The sequence below is a fragment of the Solanum tuberosum genome, unplaced genomic scaffold (assembly GCF_000226075.1).
Source record: "Solanum tuberosum cultivar DM 1-3 516 R44 unplaced genomic scaffold, SolTub_3.0 scf00263, whole genome shotgun sequence".
Lineage (NCBI taxonomy): Eukaryota > Viridiplantae > Streptophyta > Magnoliopsida > Solanales > Solanaceae > Solanum > Solanum tuberosum.
In genome coordinates, this window is record NW_006239196.1 from 96,650 (window position 1) to 120,200 (window position 23,551).

Here is a 23,551-nt window from a genome sequence, read left to right on the forward strand (position 1 = left end):
GTCTGTCTATGAAGCCTCTAACATACTGAGATGGATGTTGGGACAGACCCCACAACATCCTAATAAACTAAACTAGAAAGCAATGAAATGGATCCTCCAGAAAGCAAGGAGGCTCACCAACAGACTCTAGACTGCTCACTGGATCAACAATGTGTCGGTATGCCGATCCTAGTTACCTGTGTCTGCATCATAATACGATGCAGGCCAACTGGCATCAGTACATTGAATGTACAAGTATGCGAGTTGGAATGCTAAAATAACAAAGGCTAGAAAGAATCTGAAGAACTTACCTGGCTCAACTCAACTCAACATGACTGAACTCATTTCAATATAAAGAAGTTTAAAAGCAAGTGCAATATAAAGAAAAGTTGTTTCAAAACATGATATCAACTCTGTGTGTATGCAAGATACAAATAACTCTGAGATGTATTTAAAATACAATAAACTGATGTATATAAAAAAATACAATAACTTCTGTGGGAGTTTCTCTAACCGACAACCATCACTTAAGAGCTATAGTGATGATACATCGATCTTCCTTACGCTGCCAACGCATCCTATACCTGGCCAAAGGTATAGGACCTGAACTGCCTAATGGATCCACTAGTCTATTTCGAAAAGGATTCATCTAAAAAGTATGACCCTTTTCTATCTATGATGGCTACATGGTTTAAGGGGGCTGATAGTTGTATGAAATCTTCCCCATCGGTGCTCAATACTACCCTCAAATATATACTAGCTCTTTATGTTTAAAAACATACTTCTTCTGTGATTTTGAGATTAGTGCTCAAAAAGTTAGCTCAAAGGCTATCTTGGATAATCTTTGTTTCCTTGCTTGCTTCATTTAGAAAGTTATTACTCTTTTCTGAAAACTAGCCAAAGGCTCTTTGGAAATCTCAGTTTCCGTTCTTATTTAAATGTGAAAAACATTTAAAATATCTTTGGGAATACTTAGACCCCTTATACTTTTGAAGAAATAAACTTCAAACTTTACCTTTTACTCTTTGCTTAACTTCAAACTTAAGTCTTAAAACAAGTTAAAACGTTTGCAAAAGACTTATGAAAACTTGAAATGAACTTCTCTTACTTGACTTTTAACTTTGATCTTAACTCTTGCTTGAATTGACTCTTAACTGATCCTTGAATTGAATTATGGATTCAAGGATTATGATTTGTGTTTGGAAAGATCTCTTGATGTTTAGGAATGATTTCGAATAGCTAAACTTGAGAAAAGTTATGAAATCACCGTCTTGGAACATGTCCGCAACGCGGAGGTACTTTAAATAATTACTCGCAAAATTAAATTTTGAGACAGAGGAGTACTCGTCCTCTCCTCGACGCAGAGCAGATTTTTGTTCACTGTGGGAACAAGTCCGCGACGCAGACTTGTTTCATGAACCGTACTCGACTTTCTCCTTCTTCGTTTTTCAGCCTCAACCCACCTAAATTCGATCATCTTCCTCAAATTCGTTTTAGATTTCGATACCCAGCGTATGTACTCAACAACCTAACTCAAAATAACTCTAAAACACAACGTAAAGATCTCAGAAACTCCCCAATTCAGCCCAATTCAAGAACAACATTCAAATTCAAGAATTCATGTCAAGAACATCAACTTTCAATCTCTTTTAGGATGAATTGCGCTGAAACTAAACATGTTTGGCGCGTGGGTGAATGAACCCAACGCTATGAGAGACTCACATACCTTGTAGGATCAATTCCTTGGCGAATCTTGCTTTTCCTCTTCTCATTTCTCTTGCGTTCTTTCTCCAAAAGCCCTAACTCTATTTCTCAAAAGCGTAAACTGAACTAACTCAGTCTTGACCCCACTTAATTTACTAAAAATGGATTTAGTTTATTGGGTAAGGAAAGACCAAACTACCCCTTTTTAAATTCCGGATTGGGCATTTCTTTATTCGAACAACCCAACTTCCAACGAACATAATTCACTCATACAAACTTGGAATCATGCAAACTCAACGGCATTGGAAAGATAAATCCAAGAGCTTTCTAACCATATCTGAAACTACACCTAACTCTTCCTGAGCTAGGAGTTATGGTCGATTGAAGTTGACCAAAATCTCAACTTTACATTACTTAAAAATTTCCAGATTTCCTTGTACTTTCCAAAAATGATTATTTCAAGTTCTTAGCTACTTTCTAGCTATTTCAAGTTGCAAGATGTTACACCATCAATGTCTATGCAATATGACTTTCCGAGTCATTGATGATCATATTACAATATGATTTTGATATATTTTTTTGAAAGAGTTTTCATGTATGAATTGTGTAGGAATATAAGGGAACTAAGCATTCCCCAAAGTTATCCATTTACACATTGATAAAAGAGAAACTTTGATTTCTAAATGAGTTATGAGTTCAAAAGATATTTCAAGAGCAGTCACCTCTTTTAAGAGGATAGTTTGAGCAATTATTTCAAACCAGAGGAAGAGTATGAATTTAAACATTGAGCATGAGTATATATATTATTGGTAGTAGTATTGAACATCGATATGGGGATGAGTTCAGAAAACTCACATTCCTCATAAACCATGTATGCCAACATGGGTACAAAATCATACTTTTTAGATGAATCCTAAGTGCCTTCGGCAGAGCTTAGTGGATCCACTTAGTTGAGGAGTTCTATAACCCGACAAGGTATAAGACAATTCTGGTAGCGTGGGCGAGACATTGTATCATCACGTAGCTCATAGTGATTGTTGTCAGTTAGAGAATCTCCCAAATAAGAATAAATAGTATTTTATTATATTTTTATACAACATTGAGTTTTATCTCTTGTTTATAATGTTTTAAATACTGCATCTTTCATGATTGCTTTGTAATGAGTTAAGTTGAGGTGAGTATTTCTTCCAGCCTTGTCAATTCAGTTAATTATTGCTTTTAGTCATTCAAGCCAAATAATTGTTTACTCTAACCTTATCACATACTCGTACATTCAATGTACTAATGTCATCCGACCTGCCTCATTTTATGATGAAGATACAAGTGTTCAGGAACATCAACAGGTGTTTCGTTGAGGTCATGTGACATTCCATTCAGCTTTGGTGAGCCTTCTCATATTTCGGAGGACTTCACCTTCACGTTACAGTTATTAGTTTAGAGATGTCGTGGGTCTTACCCAGATAGCCTTCTGTAATAGTAGGCTTCATAAATAGACAAAATTGAGGAGTTTTTTCAGTATTTACCTTCTTTTAAGTCGTTTTACAAACTATGAATATATCTATTGAGTATTGTTCAGACTTTTTTTTAAAAGTTAAGTATTTGAGTTCAATGAGTTTAATTCAGTTTTAAGCTTATGTATGCTTGAGTTAGTCTTCCGCTTGTAGTCAGCCAGAATGAGAGTTCGCTTGGGGACCAACAATGGTTCTCGAGTGCCGGCCATGTCCAGGTGCTAAATTAAGTTTATATATTGATTTATTTTCATACCTATTCTATTATATCATGTCAAGGTGCTAAATGCAAACATTCTCTAATATAAATTTTATAATATCATTTTATAGTAGGTTGAATTTTGAAATTGTCATTAAGTCTGTATTTGTAATTACATTATGAACTGACCCGCAATGCGCAGGTACATATACTAGTATATATTTAAAGAGAGAAAGAAAAACAAAAATAAGTTTTAAAAAATTCCTCTCCGTTTTAAAAAGAATGTAGCTTACTATGATTTAAAATAATATAACATTAAAATTCTTTTTTTTTTTTACCTTTAATGAAATAATTTACAACCACACAAATATTTTCAAAAATCTTTTTTTTGATTGTTGTTAAACATCATGCCAAGTCAAATGATAGTGAATTAATTAATTTCTATGATCTTCAAGTTGATGAGTTTCAACCTAACTGATCAAGATGTATGTGAGGGTAATATTACAAGTTGTAACTCTCATCTCCTCTTTAATAGTATTATTTAGCCATGGAACATTTTTTTAATTTCTTTTTTAATCATTTATATAGGTTGGAGTGGGGTAAGGTAAGGTAAGGTAGGGGTGGTGTAAATAAAGTAGCACTATAAAAAGGGATATTGAATAGAAAAAAGTATTATCAAATCATCATATCATCATGTCTTCAAAAATGTGTGTTGTTTTCCTCATTGTTCTGCTTTCAATCATCACCACCAGTCCTTTAGCTCATGCTCAACTTATAGGAACCATTCTTGGTGGTCTACCACCCATTGTTCGTCCCATTCTTGGTCCCATTCTTGGCCAACCCGCACCACCCGTTGGTCAATTAGTACCACCTGTTGGCCAAGTACCACCCATTGTACCACCGATTGTACCACCCGTTGGTGGGCAAGTAGTTAATATAACTATAGTGGGGAGTTTGTCTTGCTCCGTACCGGGAAGTAATGCCCCAGGCCCCGGACTCGGTGGAGTAAATGTGACGATTATTTGTGGCAACACAACCATTGCTCAAGTGTCCACAAATAGTCAAGGCATTATTATTGCTGCAGTGACCACCACTACAAGTGTTTTGTCAGGAAATACATGTACTGCAAGGATTCCTCTCCCAATTGCTAATTGTACTTTGACTCCCAACACAGGAGCCCTTGTAGCTCCCGTCATCCTTGTTGGAAACTTTATTCAGGATTTGGCTGGTCTAACTTTCTCAGCAATTTTCGGGATACTTACTTCTCTAGCAACAGTCACTACTACTCCTTAATAATGCATAGAGTTAATAATTATTAGTATTAATTCTCACCTAAATAAATAGTATGACCTATGTATTACTCATGGACTGAGTATATATAAAAGGTCATCCATCTCTTTATGTATGATAACTATTATCTAATCTAATATAATAAATGGTGAGATGAGATAAGTTCATTCGTGCCTTTTAAGTTTTCAATTTTCCTATTACATGTCATGAAATGCATATATGCAACTAAAACTGCTCCCAACACCTACTAAATTCATATAAATAACACATGCAACTGTATATATATAATATAAAAGTACCAATATCCCAAATATCACTATTCACCTATATATAAGACTCTTCTACTTTAAGAAAAAATTGTCAAAAATCTAAATACTAAAGTTATAGGAGACGTATTTCCTCCGTCCAACAATATTTGTTCACTATACTATTTTGGGATGCTCAACAATATTTGTCAAATGGGCCCAACATTTTAGGCCAAGTAGTACTAATATTTTGCATCAGCAATGGTGTTGTCATTCGGTTAGGACTTGACTTTTAGTTCCTTGTTTGTTTGCTATAATAAATGTTTAAAATCACAGAGACAACATAAAAGCATAGGCATTCTTTTTAACATAAGACAACAATCTGCAAAATTACACATGCCCAACTCTTCCCATAAAATTTGTTGCAACCATAGCTTCATGAGGATACTTCATAGGTAAGAACAAGTAACCCCATCACCACCATTTGTATACATCTAAGTGAGAATGAACTTTGAAATTCACACAAATAAAAGGAGCACAAACAATGTGTTTGTCTACATTTTGCCCCTAGAAAAATGAATACATTTATCATTTGTGTCTATCATCCATCATCCAAACCTGAAACATCAAACCTATTAGCCTGAATAACTTCATCAGTAGTACTTCAAAAGTGTTATTCCAAAAACAAATAAAAGACAAATTTTTAAAAAAGAAAACTTTAAATTGCCAAACTACCTAGGCATAGGTAGATGTTTTTATGTTTTTTTTTCCAATGATTTTATTGGAACTTATTCATGTTAAGTATTTTCAAGACAGTGTTTCAAAACATTAATTTAAATGATTTAAATGCTCATCTTTTAAGACTTTCACATATTAGATTGAGTCTTATGTCTATAGTTAGCCAGATCAATGGGTTCGTTTGGGGACCAACAATGGTTTTTGAGTGCTGACCACAGCCAGGTTATATAGGCTCGCTTGGGGACCAACAATTGTTCACCTTAATTAGAGATTACCTGTACATATCTCTAATTAAGGTCTTCACATTTACCCCTAAAATAGCCTTGCCAAACTTAGCTTTGAGGACCACCACTAATAAATTTATTTTTCTAACGCCATATATACTAGCTTGATTTCTTGATCAGAAGCTTGAAGGTGAAGAACCCTTGTTCTTTCTTGAGAGGAACTTGCAGCTAGCGTAAGAGATAAATTTGTCTAAGGATTGTACGTGAATGAGAAGGTTTACTCAATTAAATTTCCTTTAATCCAACTTCGAATAGGTTAAAAATGATATAGTATATAGGGATTAAAAGAGAGGGAAAAAACCAAAGAAAAACTGTGTTCTGAAGGTTCCACAATACCATCTACAATATAATTTGTGGATTGATGATCTACCAGACTTCTCGTTGAAATCAGGCCCAAATTAAGAGTTTCTGAAGTTTGATTCACGAAAATCATTTATGATATGTGATTCCATCTACGGACCGTGAAAAAGTCCTCATCAAAATCAAGCTCAAATTCAGAGTTTCTGAGGTTTGATTCACGAGAATCATTTACGATCCGTGATTCCATCTGCGGATCCTAAAAAATGCTCGTAAGCATCAGGCTAAAAACTGAGTTTTAGGACTTTAATCTACAGACTAAATTATGATCCATGAAAAGTTCTACCACTTGTAAACATAGCCCGTTTTCTGAACTTTGATCTACGAGTAGCATCTACCATCCGTAGTTTGAACTCCCATGATTTGATCCGGACCTTAGGTCTATTGGGGTGTTACAATATTATATCTAGTTTTTAATTTAATCTAATATGAAAAGAGCGCATTTATCGTGTCATTATATTCCAAGTGAGAAAAAGAACATTATGTGAGTTTTGTGACTAACATAGTACCTTGATATACTACCCTTCTTGACACATGGTCTTGTACTTTGTGACTGACATAATACTTTTTTTTAAAATTTATTTTAAGTTATTTTTAACATTGTCAAATACCTTTTAACTTATTTTTTAAATTATTTTTGATTTATTTTAAGTTATTTTTATATTTGTCAAATACTTTTAGAAGTCTAAAACTGACTCAAAAATAGATTTGACCAACTTTTAAGCAATCCAAACACCCTCTAATTCCATGTCATAGGATTGTGTGAGAGTATTTATGATTTTTAATAATTTAAAAATAAATAAATTAAATAATGCTAAAAATAATAATTATCAAATTTAGACAATGAACTAATTAAGTTCATATATTGATTTATTTTCATACTTATTATATTATAACATATCAAGGTGCTAAATGCTAATATTCTCGAAGAAAAATTTTATAATATCATTTTTATAGTAGGTTGAATTTTGAAATTGTCATTAAGTCAGTATTTACAATTACATTATAAATTGACCCGCAACGTGCAGGTACGTATACTAGTATATATTTAAAGAGAGAAAGAAAAAAAAAAGTTTTAAAAAATTCCTCTTCGTTTAAAAAATAATGTACTTTACTATAATTAAAAACAATATAACATTAAAATTCTTTGTTTTTTCTACCTTTGATGAAATGATTTACAATCACATAATTATTTTCAAAAATCTTTTTTGTTGTTTTTAAACATCATGACAAGTCAAATGATATCTAGTGAATGAATTAATTTCTATGGTCCCAATGATCTTCAAGTTGATGAGTTTCAACATAACTGATGAGGATATATGTGAGGGAGATATTAGAAGTTGTAAGTCTTTAATAATATTATTTAGGCATGGAACATAATATATTTACATATAATACATTTTTTAATCATTTATATAGGTTGGGGGTGGGGGTTAAGTTAAGGTAGGGGTGGAGTAAATGAAAAGCAGCACTATAAAAAGGTGATATTGAATAGAAAAAAGTATTATCAAATCATCATCATCATCATCATGTGTTCAAAAATGTGTGTTGTTTTCCTCATTATTCTGCTTTCCATCATCACCACCAGTCCTCAAGCCCATGCTCAATTACAATTACCCATTGTTGGTCCCATTGTTCGTCCCATTTTGGGTCCCATTCTTGGTCCCATTCTTGGCCAATCCCCACCACCCATTGTACCACCCGTTGGTGTTGGTCAATTACCCATTGTTGGTCCCATTCTTGGTCCCGTTGTCGGTCCCGTTCTTGGTCCCGTTGTCGGTCCGGTTCTTGGTCCCGTTCTTGGTCCCATTCTTGGCCAACCCATTAGACCACCCGTTGGTCAAGTACCACCCATTGTACCACCCGTTGCCCAAGTACCACCGATTGTACCACCCGTTGGTGGGCAAGTAGTTAATATAACTATAGTGGGGAGTTTGTCTTGCTCCGTACCGGGAAGTAATGCCCCAGGCCCCGGACTCGGTGGAGTAAATGTGACGATTATTTGTGGCAACACAACCATTGCTCAAGTGTCCACAAATAGTCAAGGCATTATTATTGCTGCAGTGACCACCACTACAAGTGTTTTGTCAGGAAATACATGTACTGCAAGGATTCCTCTCCCAATTGCTAATTGTACTTTGACTCCCAACACAGGAGCCCTTGTAGCTCCCGTCATCCTTGTTGGAAACTTTATTCAGGATTTGGCTGGTCTAACTTTCTCAGCAATTTTCGGGATACTTACTTCTCTAGCAACAGTCACTACTACTCCTTAATAAATATTATTAATTCTCACCTAAATAAGTAGTATGACCTATTACTATTTACTCATGGAGTGACTATATATAAAAGGTCATCCATCTCTTTATGTATGTTAACTATTATCTAATATATAATAAATAAATGGTGAGACGAGATAATATATATAACTACTAGTGTCTACTACTACTTCTTTTATTTTCATTTAACATCATATTCATTTGTGCCTTTTAATTTTCAATTTTCCTATATTATGCCATGAAATGCATATATGCAAGAAAAACTGTAACTGTATATATAATACATAAACCAATATCCCAAAATATCACTATTCACTTATATATAAGACTCTTCTACTTTAACAAAAAAAGGTCAAAAATCTAATTACTAAAATTGTATGAGACGTATCCCTCCGTTCAACATTAATAGTTGTTCATTATGCTATTTTGAGATGTTCAACAATATTTGTCTACTTTATAAAATTAACGGATAATTTTGCACTTAGTTCATAATTTACCCTTATCATTAATTATACTCATTTTTCTATTACATTGTTGCATAAATGCTAGCAATTAAAGTTTCATATCTACACCTTATTATTATTTGTAAGCAGTGCTACATTATTTCTCTTAAGTAGTCATAATTTAAATATGAGACCATTGATTGCGCACTCGGGTCAATTATGATGCCACTTATGATGGGTTAGGATCGTGACATTTTCATATTAGATTGATATAAAAAAGTTTATATGATATGACATTTCTTGATATTTTACTTCAAGTATCCACAGAAAGTGGGGTGCACTAGTTAATTTTACAAAGGTATTCACCATTTATTACAACATTAATATTATTTTAATTTTTATTATCTTATTTAATGGCCCAATAATTGAATGAAAAGATATTCTATCACCTTTAAATTAGTTTACATGTAAGTATTTACTTCTTCAAATTAACGGAGCATTAGACAACTAGTACTTTTATATATATCTCTCCATATTTTTTGATTTTTTTTTTTTTTTGATAAACAAGATGATATATCATAATTTAATATGCATTAGTACAAGTAAATGGCTGAGTATGGCTAGTAACATTCGGAAAAGGGATTGGGATTACATTATACACATTAATACCTTCTATAGTAGAAGACGATTTTTTTAGCCTAACATAAAGAATTCCTACTTTATCTGCTTCTATTCTACTAGAAACAATCAACGGAGGAGCTGTCCAAAGTACGAGGGAGTCAACTTCCTTCAATCTAGACCCCTCCTTAGCCAAGGTATCTGCCACTTGATTTTCTTCCCTGTATTTATGCTGCACCGGAGGGTTTCCAAGTTTAAGTAGAAGTTCCCTGCAATCAGCCAAAATATTAGAGTAGAATGGAAGATCATTTGCTAGACAGTGAAGGATATCCTGACAATCTACATTAATTTCAAGTGGTGTTAATTAAGTTGTAGGTTAGTGCAATAGTTAAGCCTTTTTACAGTGCTAATAGTTCAGAAACAATATTTGTTGCTTCATATATGTTTCCCATGAAGCCTACCACCCAATTACCATATATTGTGTTAATGCTTAATTGCAAAATTAAGGTGATCTTTTCATATCAGATTAACATAAAAATTAATCAAATACATTTCTTGGTATTTTACTTTCTCAAAAAGTATCAAGAGAAACTGGGGTGCATGAGTTAATTTTACAAAGTTTTCACCATTCATTATAACAGTAATATTATTAAAAATAATGATTTATCTTATTTAATGGCTCAGATAGTTGAATGAAAATAGATTTTAACACCTTAAGATTAGTTTTAATTAATATAGGGAAAAGGGTTCGAAATATATTTGAACTTTAACCGAAATTGATGTAACAATCTCAAACTTTGGGCAGGATCTATTACCCCCTGCACTATTTAATAGTGTTTTAAAAGACATATAGGTGTCTACGTGGACATCATAAATATTGTATCATTATAAATAGTAACTTATCAAGCTGGACACTTATATATTTTTAAAATACACTATTCAATAGTGCAGGGGGTAGGGATGACAATGGGGCAGTTGTCACGACCCAGACCATCGTGATTGACACCCACACTAAAACTTCGGTGGGAGAACCACTACTACAATCGAAACCAAGCAACTAAAGCAATAACTAAGGCATTTAAGTCAAATACTAAGGAAAGAAAAATAGAGTTCACATAAACTCTAACAAAAGTCTAACAATAATAAACTAACAATATAATGCGGAAGAATAACCTAGAACCTGAAAGTCAATGTACCAATACATCTAACAATGAACCAAGTGTTGACACCCAATTTTGACCCTTCCCGGGAAGAATTAATTTTCGAGCTTCTTTAATTTTGAACGATTTGAAATAATTAATTTGATAAAAAGTTTAAATATTGTTCAAGTCATTTTTAGGTAATTTTAGTCCTTTTTATAATTATTAAATAATAAATATGTTTTTATATAATTAGTATATTTTATAATATTCAAAAATCGTCTCAAAAGATTTTATTTTAATTAAATAATCAGTTAATTAGTTTAGTTATATAATACTCTATATTTTAAGTTATTTAGTTTATAATTAAGTTAATTATCTTATATCATTAAAATTAAGAAGCTTGTTAACTAATTAACATCAATTCGTCTTATTTAATTACTAGCCGAATCTATCCTAATTAAGTTCAAATCGGCTAAGATTTTTATAATACAATGATAACCATTTTTTTCATCAAATCTTTAGACTTATATTTTTGGGCCATTTTTAGGCCAATATTCCCATTCCATCAGCAACCCAAAACTCCAAATTCAGCCCACCCAATTCAATAATTCCTTAACCCAAGCCTAACCAATACAATACAATAGCATTAAATACCAAAAAAACAACATAACAACGTATAAACAGTAGCCGCCTAAACCTGCCAACGTCTTCTTCTTCGCTGCAAATCGAAGCCCAGAAACGCTCCAATCGTGAGCCTAGTAGCCGCGAATTCAGTCCAGAACTCGACCCGAGTCCAAAACTCGAATCCATGTGGAGCAATCTCGCTCTCCCTTCGTCCTTTCTCCTCGAATCGGACGGCTATCTTCATTCTTCCGTTGGAGATTTGTACCAACTCGAGCTGGCACCTTATCTCTTAAAGATTTGAAATTCGAATTTTCAAATGGGATTTCATCGATTTCCACTCTAGATCCCCCCCCCCCTTTCAACCCTAAATTCCTTCTATATATACCTCCTCTTTCTCCATTATTGGGGGTTGGATTTTGGAGAGTTAAAAAAAATAAAATTAGGAAGACGTTGGCGAAACAGGGAGAAAAGTTGGAGAAAATATTGGAGAAAATAGACGTTGGGGGATAGCTGATTTGGGGTTGGAAAAATATAGGAAAAAGGTTAGGAAAAATCGAGGGAAAGGTTGGGAGAGAAAATAGAGTAAGAAAAGAGTTGGAAACATAGCCTATATATGGAGAAGCAACGTTTATATACATAGAGAATACACATGAAATAGGATTTTGAGGGTTGGCTCTTTGAGTTTTCTATCTCGTTTACTGTCTATGAGAGTCCGTCGGAGCCTCTCTTGTGGTCTTGGAAAGTACTCCTCTAGCTCGTCGTCTTGATTCGGTGCCTCGAAAAAGGTATACTTCTTCACTTTCTTTATTAGTTCTCTTGCGTGTTTTAGCTTCAACCTACTGTTTAGAGTAGCCAATTTTGCCTAATGTTTCTTTGTTTTATTTAAATTTCAACTTTCCAATCTTAGTATAATTGAGTTTTTATTTTGATGATCATAAGCTTTTCCTTTGCGCGCTTTGACCTGAATGTGATTTGGATATATGTATGTGAAGTGTTGAGATGTTGTTTGGTTTAGCTTTTCATTAGTGTGATAAGAATGTGACCATAGCTTGGGTTGTCCGCCTTTGTGTTCTTTTTATTGTGATGGATCCTTGTTAATGATAGTTCAAACTTGCTTAATATGTGTATCTAATCTTTGTTCCCATTTAGTCTGAATGATATCCATGTCTATTTTTGTTTTAACTCGTGAGATTATGATCATATCTTATCATAAGTTTGTCGATAACTTGATTTATACCCTTGTTGCAAGGCTTTCTTATTCCTTTTTGGACCTCTGCCTATGTATGAGTGAGTCGAAAAAAGATGTGGTTCATATCTTAAATTAGTTTAGTATTGTATCTATTAAGATTAGTCAAACCCATTGTTTTACACACTCTTTTTTACTAGCCTCTTATTCATGTCGGAATTAGAGATTCTTTTAATTGGTAATTAGGATATAGTCTCGCAAGATCGGACTAACGAAGCTAGCCTAGAATAACTTGGCTTGCTCTTGTTAGTATTGTACTTGATTCATGTAAAAGTTTTCTGAATGAAGTTTTTTTTTAGGTATTAGCTTCACTTCTTTAGAGCATTCGTGTGAATTCATACTATTGCGAGATTTTTCTTACCAACCAATGCATAAATGTTTTCTTGCTGCTTTTATTTTAACTTTGGATGGGTCGGTTACTTTCTCATATTCTAGTGTTAATCTTGGACTCAATAGCAGTGATCAGTGTTGTTTTCTTTTTTTTTAATCTTGTCTTTACCATTAATAAATTCTTCACTCATCTAATATTTTAATTATATTTGAATGTGGCTTTTTTTTTTGCGTCAAATTTGAATGATCTACTTAGCTTGTCTAATACTTAGTTCAAAATTGTAGTCTGTATATGCCTCTCATTCAAAATGTTAGAATTTATTTTCAAATAGTCATGTTGATTCATTCTTTGTTTATTCTTCCTCAAGTTTATTATCAAGTTGGTATAATTAGTTTTCTGTCAGTGAACCCTTTGTCTTATTTGAGTTAGAATGCCTTAATTATAGGGAAGTATGAATTTGGCAAGTAGTTGGATCCTCTCCATTGTTTAAAATTTGTGCAAAACCCTTGTTATATCCTTCATTTTATTCCAAGTGATCTGGATAACTACTGATTTTTTTTCTCTTCTTTGAATACATGTGACATTGATTCGAGTCTATTTGGACTCCACCCTTGCATATCATTGAGTCGTTTCGAGTCGACCTTCATCTTTGTTCGAGTTTCGGAAGCTGATATACAGGTCTCGAAGCGGAAAGAAGGGGCTATATATGTGCCTTAGACAGTTGTATACGTAAGACATACGGTGATATACACTCACTGTATAACTATAAATGCAAAGAAATGAGCGAGAAGCCCTCTTTAAATTTTCAGCTTTGTTTTATGTTGTAATTGGGCCTAAGCCCTTTTATTTTAGATCATATGATTGTCTATTAGTTATTAGGACAGGTACAAAGAGGAAAATATTGGGCCAAAGCCCAAAGAAGGGAATTACCCTTTTGTTAGTCTAGGACAGGTACAAATGGGTCAAAGGCCCCAACGCTGAAATTAGGGCCAAGTTACTGTCCCAGGCGGACAGATCCAGACTTGGGCTCAAATCTTCTCCTCCCTTTACTCATTTATTTGTTATTATGTGTTTTATGTGTTTATTTAATTTTAGAGGTTTCCTAATCAATGTGCCCAAAAGAAAAGCCATTTTGAGTTAAAATTAAATCAATACTTGTCTTCAATTTGACCTTTAGAGTATTTATTGTATTTTACTTAAGTAAATCCCTTACAATATTTCCCCTCCCCTTAAAATAATTTTAAGTTATGAATTTCCTAAATTTGTAAAGTATGCCTATTTTCTAAAAATATTTAGCCAAATAGTTAATTATCGGATAATCGCGTGTTAGCGGGTATTTCAGGTGCTTTCAAACCCTTCCCGAAATGCTAATATGAACCCCAAACCCCTTAATTATTTTTCATTAGATTTTCTGTTTTTAATATTTTGGAAAAAATCAGTTTTCTTAATTTCCCTTTAAAAATTATGAGGCGACTCTTAAAACCAGTATTATCATGTTTTTAAAGAAAATAGAATAACGACTCTGTTGGGGACTTGAATGGGTTCTAACCTTAAAATTAACTTATTTGATTATTTGTTTAATTGCTTACTTGTTTCAATTCTTGTAAATTATAAATTGTTGCATTTCATGGCATTCGATTCCGCCAAACGGCAAATAGATTGCATTAGGAAAAAATGCGGTTACGTGGCTTACCACGACTGTCTTTCAGAAAAACACTAATTCATTTGAAGTGATAAACGAATAGTTGGCTTGTGGTCATCCAACGTCGTTTATTAGACTTCACCCCGTAGTTTGTCCGACTCGGGTAACCAGGTCTTATCTAAACTAACTTTTAGTCAACTAGTGTAGAGCGAAACCAAATTTATTTTAGTGCATTGAACTAAGATGACCCAACACCCAAGGTGTGTTAGGCCCATTAGAAAGGCCACCTTGAGTCCAAAACGGCCCACGACCTAAACGGATGATCATACTTATGTGTTTAAATTTAAAAGATGTATACGTTGTTTGAAAATCATTGTTCCGGGGGTTGGGAGTCTACTAGTTTGTTAGAGTCAAAGAAGGAGTTGTACAAGCAACTATTCTATACAAAAGTGTGGACATCCAGAGACGACAAGAAGCTCAAGAGTGAAGAACCTTTCATGGAAGTTTAGTTTAGGATTGTACCCCTGCGCGCGCGGGACTGATTATTTTGTATCCCTTTTCCCCTATTATGTATCCCCATTCGGTTTATTCGCAAAACTTGTATAAGTATGGGTTTTGGGGCAATGAAATATTTCAAATGATGTATACATCTTTCAAATCGTTAGGCCTACTCTTGGCACAAAAGGGTCACATATCTATTTAGAACGCGCAATATTCATTTATGTGTTATAACTGTTTGTGTGAATATGTTGCTTCATTTGGAGATATTCTAGCTCACTCCTCTTCGATTTTTTTAGAACCCCTATGTATAAATATCAAGTCACTATCAAAAGTACGTCTAAATACTCTTCGAGTCTTTAGTTTCCCAACAAGAATCAAACTTCTCTTTCAAATTCTAAATCTTACTTTCTCATCTCGGAAAAAGGGTCAATTTGTCATCTCAACTCAAAAAGAGATTCAAGTCAGTTCGAACTATGTAAGACCTGAATTCTCCCTCGTGAGATACCTTGGCAGCAACCTTTCAAGGTTCGGTCCCCATTTTTGAGAAATTTTATCTTTTAAACTCTTGCAATGAGATTCGAATTTAATCAAAAATCAGAAGTATGTCAATTAAATATACAATCGACTTTGTCCCGACTCAAATCGACATTTCTGATTCACTGAGCTCAAAATCAAATAGACAAATTCCTGTCTATTTAGTCATTTCTCTAAATATGTGAGCTAGTTTATCTTCAAGTGGAGCAACTCTTATGTGTTTGCGGTCATATTTGTGATATCTTGCACTATTTTTCACCTTCAGGCACTAACACGTTTACCTTTTGAGTTATTTTTCTTTTGTCAGGTGCTTAGAACTGATCTGTGTTGATAAGCTGGCTGAACACCCTTATTTTACAAGATCTAACGCTTCCAAAGATTCCTTCCCCGATCAAAATTCGCAAAAAGAAAAGGCAGTAATGGGTGATAACAATGAAGAGATTGGCATGACTGATGTTGTTGTGGCTCATCCCACTATCGCTGATCAAAATGAATTAATTATCCAATTTATGCAACAGATTGCCGAAATGAGGGTTGAAATGCAAAGAAGACGAGATCTACTGAATCCAATTTTTTCGGTCAACCCTCTAGGAGATGGAAGACCTCCACTCCACTTTCCTCCTTCAAGCGCGGAACAGGTTCAGAATTCACCCTCTAACCCCGCTCAAAATCCCCCAATCATCGACCTAACCTCCCCAAATCTCCATCATGCCTCCGTCTCTTATCAAGCGCCACCTCTTTCTCAAAATACCAACCTCCAAATGCCACTTCCTCCTCAAAATGTCAACCCGCAAGCTTGCCCTCCCCCTCAAAACCAAAATGTCAATAATCTGCAAACCTTCCAACATCTCCAAAATCAGCATACCAACCCCCAAACTTTCCCCCAAAATCACCAAGCCACTCAAAATACCCAGAGTCCCTCCATTTCTCCGTCATTGCCTCTAAAGACTACTTTTCAAATTCCAATTCCAATTGAACCCTATGCCAACTGTTCTGAGCTTGATCACTATGAGGAGCATGAGAGAGAGTGGAGGTCAAAGGAAGAAGCATCCAAGCTAAATATGAAAGAAGAGATCAGGAAAGCGATGAAGGAGCTGCATTGTATTCCTAAAGTCGATTGGTTGAGTTATGAGGATTTGTGCATCCATCCGGATCTGGACCTCTCGGAAGGGTTTAAAGTCTCGAAATTCGACACTTTCGGGGGAACAGGGAATCCCTTGGCGCACCTGAGAGCCTACTGTGACCAACTAATAGGAGTTGGCAGGAATGAAGCCTTGTAAATGCAGCTCTTTAGCCGAAGCTTAAGTAGAGAAGCGTTGGAATGATTTACCTCTCATGAGATAAAGCAATGGTCTAGCTGGAATGTATTAGCTAAGGATTTCGTCGAACGGTTCGCCTACAATGTGGAGATCGTTTATGATCGTTATACTTTGGAGAGAATTAAGCGAAAATCCACTTAAAGCTATCGTGAATATGCGTATAGGTGGAGGAAAAAGGCTGCCCGAGTTAGACCTCCAATGTTGCTCATTGGAGCAAAATTTGCGGAGGTAGTCAAGGTAGGTGAGACTATCGAAGATGGGATTAAACCAACATCTCCAAAATCAGCATACCAACCCCCAAACTTTCCCCCAAAATCACCAAGCCACTCAAAATACCCAGAGTCCCTCCATTTCTCCGTCATTGCCTCTAAAGACTACTTTTCAAATTCCAATTCCAATTGAACCCTATGCCAACTGTTCTGAGCTTGATCACTATGAGGAGCATGAGAGAGAGTGGAGGTCAAAGGAAGAAGCATCCAAGCTAAATATGAAAGAAGAGATCAGGAAAGCGATGAAGGAGCTGCATTGTATTCCTAAAGTCGATTGGTTGAGTTATGAGGATTTGTGCATCCATCCGGATCTGGACCTCTCGGAAGGGTTTAAAGTCTCGAAATTCGACACTTTCGGGGGAACAGGGAATCCCTTGGCGCACCTGAGAGCCTACTGTGACCAACTAATAGGAGTTGGCAGGAATGAAGCCTTGTAAATGCAGCTCTTTAGCCGAAGCTTAAGTAGAGAAGCGTTGGAATGATTTACCTCTCATGAGATAAAGCAATGGTCTAGCTGGAATGTATTAGCTAAGGATTTCGTCGAACGGTTCGCCTACAATGTGGAGATCGTTTATGATCGTTATACTTTGGAGAGAATTAAGCGAAAATCCACTTAAAGCTATCGTGAATATGCGTATAGGTGGAGGAAAAAGGCTGCCCGAGTTAGACCTCCAATGTTGCTCATTGGAGCAAAATTTGCGGAGGTAGTCAAGGTAGGTGAGACTATCGAAGATGGGATTAAAACCGGAAAGATTTCTCGCGTTGCCGCCTCAACCAAATCTTCAGGATTGTTGAAAAAGAAGAGAGATGATGTGTCTTCTATTTCCTGCGCATCTGATGGAAAAGGACACTTCAGAAAATCCTCACCTTACATAGGTTATCCTCGAGCTCCACAAAATTCATATCCATCTTGTTATATCCAATCAGGTTATCAAACTCCACCACCGAGTTACCACATTCTACCTCATAATTACCAAACTCCACCAGCGAATTACCAAATTCCACCTCTTGTTTACCAAACTCCACCTCCACATTACCAAAATACCCATCCATATTACCAAGCTCCATCAGTTAATTGTTCAAATATCCAATCAAGTTACCAAACTCCACATCCGCACTACCAGAACACTCATCCTAGCTATCGAGCTCCAGAATACCCAAATTTCCAAACGCAAGCACCAACTCACCAAAACCCTCCAAACTACCATCAAGTACCTTCACATCCAGGAAATAATTACTATCCTCCTTGCCCAAATCTTAAGAAGAAACCTTCTAGAGTCTTTAATCCTTTGGTTGAGAGCCGAACACAACTTTTTGAGAGATTGAAATCAGCTGGCTTGATACAGACAATTGATCCAAAAAATATCAATGTCAACTCTAAGCTTTAGAGACCCGATCTTCACTGTGCTTACCATTCAGGAGGTGATGGGCATATTACTGAGGATTGTATCAACTTGAAGCATAAAATTCAAGACTTGATAGATCAAAAGGTCGTCACTCTTCAGACTGCCACTCCTAATGTCAATAGTAACCCCATGTCGAATCATGGAGGGGTAACTATTAATATGGTCGACGTCGAAGAAGATTTGAATGTGGAGTAAGTTATAATCTCAGCCAACCTTGAAAAGCTTGAGAAAGTTGTAGCCTCTCCAATCAAAAGAGAGAAATCCAAATTTGTGATCATGGCACCTCATCAAGCTTTTGCTTTAGTGCTGAAGGAGGGTCAGAACAAGCAAAAGTTCGATCAAGCTTTTCCAAAATCATTGTCTCACTTATATCAATCTTTTCCAATGAAAAATGGTCTAGGGGAAGGAGTCAAAAATTGGTTCAAAGAAGGTGATATTGTGCTTGAAGAGATGATCGAGACACCAGTCATATTAGACAGCGAGTCAAAGGAGAAAATGCCTAATTGGACATCCACTTCGCTTTTGATTCCTCGCTCGTCTTGGTAGACATAAACATTTTTTTGTTATTTCTAAAATTTGTGGGGTTCCGAATGAAGCTCGAGACCCATCCTTTACTCTATTTTTGCCTCACTATGTTTTAATCTCCCTCTTCATATTTTGAAAAAGACAAAATGATTTATCGTCATGGCCAACGTTCTTATTTTTTCATTTCAAATGAAAACCTCCTTTATTGAGAAAATTTGTTTTACTTGTTTTATAATAGCATCTCTCCATGATTTCAGTGAAAACATTTTCAAATCAGCCGATAACATGTCATGTCACAAGCTGAATGAACAAAATGGGGTAGATGCAGACGAATTTGAGGACTACAATGAAATGATCATGCTACCTAAACACCTGGTTGAGGAATTCAGACAGTTCGAGAGCCACGATGAGCCGAATTCAGAAGAGATCGGAATAGTGAATCAGGAAAACGATGAGCGCATCAAAGAAATCAAAATTGGTGCCTATCTGACAAAAGCACATGAGAGAGAACTCATCAGTTTGTTTAAAGAACACATCGATACATTTGTTTGACGACATTACATGGTTGAGCCTGAACATTAGACCTCACAAGTCATCAATATACTTAAATGATGTTAAAAGATATCATGTTTGAAGACTCGATTTCTATCTTTTCCTTGTAACCGTCTTTATTTGCTTGTAATCCTTTATGCTTAAAATTTATCCCTCTGTAATGAATTACGTCCGACCTGAATTCTCAAGAATGAGATACGTAGGCGGCCTATGTCGGTCTCGGTCGATTTCTTTGTTAAATTTCTTATTTTAGTTAATCCCGAGAGGAGAACTACGTTTGACCTGATACCTGCCTCAACGGGATACGTATGCTCCACAACGACTCGGTCATATCTCCCATAAGATTTATATTTTCTTTTACAATAGAAACTGGGATAGAATTTTTGAGAGTGACTTAAAAATTCTCAAGAAGAAGTTCTCTCCAATAAGTCGAGATTGAAAATACATTGAGAGTTACAACTGGGACAGAATTTTTGAGAGGGTCTTAAAAATTTTACGAGTCATATATCGACAGTTGGAGATATTCCAAGACATCTAACTGGATAGAAAATTTTAGGATAGCCTCAAAAATTTCTTCAAGCATCACTAGAAGTTTGTAGTCAATTTTGAATATTTGGAGCATGATTAGAAGTTTAAAACTAACTTCAAATGATCTCTGACATCTTTAAAGTTCATAGTCAACTTCAACAATTTCCCGCATCATTGGATTTCATAGTCAACTACAAAAATTCTCGATTATAGTAAATTTCGGGAGAATCATGTTAAAAATTTCTCAAGCTTTAAAGATTTTTGAATTCTCCAGACAAGCTATCGAACACACCAAAGTTCCGAACCAATGACATTCATTTAAGCTTGACGTGACATGACACTTGGCAGTGACCTTTTTAAATTACAGCTTTTTGAAAACCTTTTCTTAAAGATTTTATCTATATGTTTCAAATATTTTTGCATTAAAAGTTTTGTCTTGTCTATCGAGAAGCAAGAGATCAGAGCGATCAACTGAAGATAGCAAGATAAGGAGCAAGCGATTGAAGAAGTCAACATAGATCAATTTGTTTTAAAAACTAACAATTTTTCTGTGGATGCAGGTCTATAAGATTGCCTCAAGTTCATCATATTTCTCCATTCAACGAATATAGAGAAGTCAAAATGGCGAGGAGCTCCCCGAAATCGACAATTCTTTTGTGGATGCAGGAAAGTCATTGAAGTTTATTTTAGAAGAAAAAGAAAGAGTTTAGAATACGAGCAACAATACCTCATTTAAATTCCAGCAAAACATGAGTCACAACGAAGACAAAGTATTCAAATGGGAACAAGTGAAAGCATCACTATCAACATATACAAGCATCTCGGAAGACACGAGATTACATTTTTCAGCATTAAGAACTTTTGAAGAATATTCATGAATTTCGTCGACATCAGACGCAGTAATGTGAATTACCCAGAGGGACATCATCTCTACCACCCTAATGAACATTCCTAGAGTATTACCAAATGAGATAATACCATTACCCAAAGGGACATCATCATTATTTTATCAATGAAATATCGACATCCTTCCGATATCTTCATTATCATTATCCTACCAATGGATCTTCATCAACAATATCCAACCAATGGATTGTAATCGCTATCCTACCAATGGATCGTCATCCGGCTACCGACGAATTTTCATTATCATTATCCTACCAATGGATCATCAGCATTTTCCTACCAATGGATCACCAACATTACCCTACCAATGGAGCAACATTATCCTACCGACAGATCTTCTTCTTTATCATCATCATTCAACCGACGGTTCTTTATTATCATCATCCTACCAATGGATCTTCATCAATATTATCATATCAATGGATCATTATTAATCATCATCATCCTATCAATGGAGCAACATCATCCTAGCATTATCATCATTCTATCATGTAGCAACATTATCCTACCAATGGATCAAGCATCATCCTACCAATTGATTATCGTTATCTTACTAATGAAGAATCATCAACATTATTTTCATTTGCAAGAATGACATCAAGAGAGCTATCAACATATTACATCAGTCTATTTCTTATTACTTCATATCAAAAGAAGAGTATATTGAAGAATTATATTATAAATATTAAATATGAGCTTCATTTGATTTATGTCAGATGAAGAAACTGACTTTAAATGTTCAAGGAGAGCAACTAAGTGTCAACAGGTGCGGACGGCATCAACAAGGATGCAGCACAATGTGGAACATTTTTCTTAGCAGCGAACTGGGGCATATTCCAAGGAGGAGTACCAAACTCTTAGGACGTGAGCATCGAAGCGACTTCCACCATATCAAACCACACCCCTATCGAAAGGCATGTGGGTTTTTCTTTAGATTTATCGGTTTCAATTTCGCATCCAGAAAATTCTTGATTTTCACCGGAAGCAGCTTTCCAATCCGAGTGACAATACACCAAGAGCTTTGGAAATTATGTCCGTGTAAGTTCTTAATTATGGGTGTGAAGTGCACCGCACTCATATCTAAGAGGTTGCAAGCCTCTTTTTCATACTCGACTTATTTGTCACTCCTTCAAAACCAAAGGTTAACTTGCATAATAGATTTCCTTTTCAACCGATCAGGTCGAACTACAAACAACCTGATTCCCTTAGTTGAGGGATATGTAGGCGGGATCAGTGTTGAAAACTCGGTTGTATTCAAATATTCCCTCTTAAATCTTATTCTCAAGCATTCTGGTGCCTTCATAATTCGGTATTGGGATAGCTTTTGAATTCTCTCAAAATTGTGCGTCAAATCAAGCGTACCGAACTACAAGTGGCCTGAATTTTCATATAACCTGAGATATGTAGGAAACCTACTTTTGGGGTTCGGCTATAATTCTCAAAGTCCGTACAAATTCCCTTTTTCCCAAAGATGAAGATGTGGTCGGTCAAAATTGGATTAGTCAATTTCATTTTCCTCGAATTTCTAGCATCGATCCGAGTAAAACGAGGGACAGTTGTTGACACCAAATTTTGACCCTTCACACCCTTCCCGGGAAGAATTAATTTTTGAGCTTCTTTAATTTTGAACGATTCGAAATAATTAATTGGATAAAAAGTTTAAATATTGATGTTCAAGTCATTTTTAGGTAATTTTAGTCCTTTTATAATTTTTAAATAATAAATATGTTTTTATATAATTAGTATATTTTATAATATTCAAAAATCGTCTCAAAAGATTTTATTTTAATTAAATATTCAGTTAATTAGTTTAGTTATATAATACTCTATATTTTAAGTTATTTAGTTTATAATTAAGTTAATTATCTTATATCGTTAAAATTAAGAAGCTTGTTAACTAATTAACATCAATTCGTCTTATTTAATTACTAGCCGAATCTATCCTAATTAAGTTCAAATCGGCTAAGATTTTATAATACAATGATACCATTTTTTTCATCAAATCTTTAGACTTATATTTAAGGGCAATTTTTAGGCCAATATTCCCATTCCTCCAGCAACCAAAAACTCCAAATTCAGCCCACCCAATTCAATAATTCCTTAACCCAAGCCCAACCAATACAATACAATAGCATTCAATACCAAAACAACAACATAACAGCGTACAAATAGTAGCCGCCTGAACCTGCCAACGTCTTTTTCCTCGCTGCAAATTGAAGCCCATAAACGCTCCAATCGCGAGCCCAACAACCGCGAATTCAGTCTAGAAATCGACCCGAGTCCAGAACTCGAATCCATGTGGAGCAATCTTGCTCACCCTTCGTCTTTCTCCTCGAATCGAACGGCTATATTCATTCTTCCGTTGGAGATATGTACCAACTCGAG

At 35.1% G+C, this 23,551-nt stretch overlaps 1 protein-coding gene across 2 annotated transcripts; it reads left to right on the forward strand.

Annotated features, from left to right (window-relative positions):
* The first annotated feature begins 4,073 nt into the window (after positions 1–4,073).
* LOC107062827 (tetra-peptide repeat homeobox protein 1-like) lies at positions 4,074–8,689 on the forward strand. Of its 2 annotated transcripts, none has more exons than XM_015313936.1 (2): positions 4,074–4,320; positions 8,002–8,689. In XM_015313936.1, exons 1-2 carry the CDS (start codon positions 4,084–4,086, stop codon positions 8,575–8,577), a joined length of 813 nt encoding a protein of 270 aa, XP_015169422.1. In that variant the 5' UTR covers positions 4,074–4,083; the 3' UTR covers positions 8,578–8,689. The 2 variants fall into 2 exon arrangements, with proteins under 2 accessions (XP_015169422.1, XP_015169421.1); XM_015313935.1 differs by having other exon boundaries at positions 4,074–4,317; positions 7,999–8,689.
* The last annotated feature ends 14,862 nt before the right edge of the window (positions 8,690–23,551 follow it).

Bases quoted from the DNA above. Each gene is read 5' to 3' on its own strand.
- LOC107062827 (XM_015313936.1), top strand. From the start codon at position 4,084: ATGTCTTCAAAAATGTGTGTTGTTTTCCTCATTGTTCTGCTTTCAATC. The intron at 4,321-8,001 runs GTTAATATAACT...CCACCCATTGTA, and splicing joins CACCCGTTGGTGGGCAAGTA to CCACCCGTTGGTGTTGGTCA.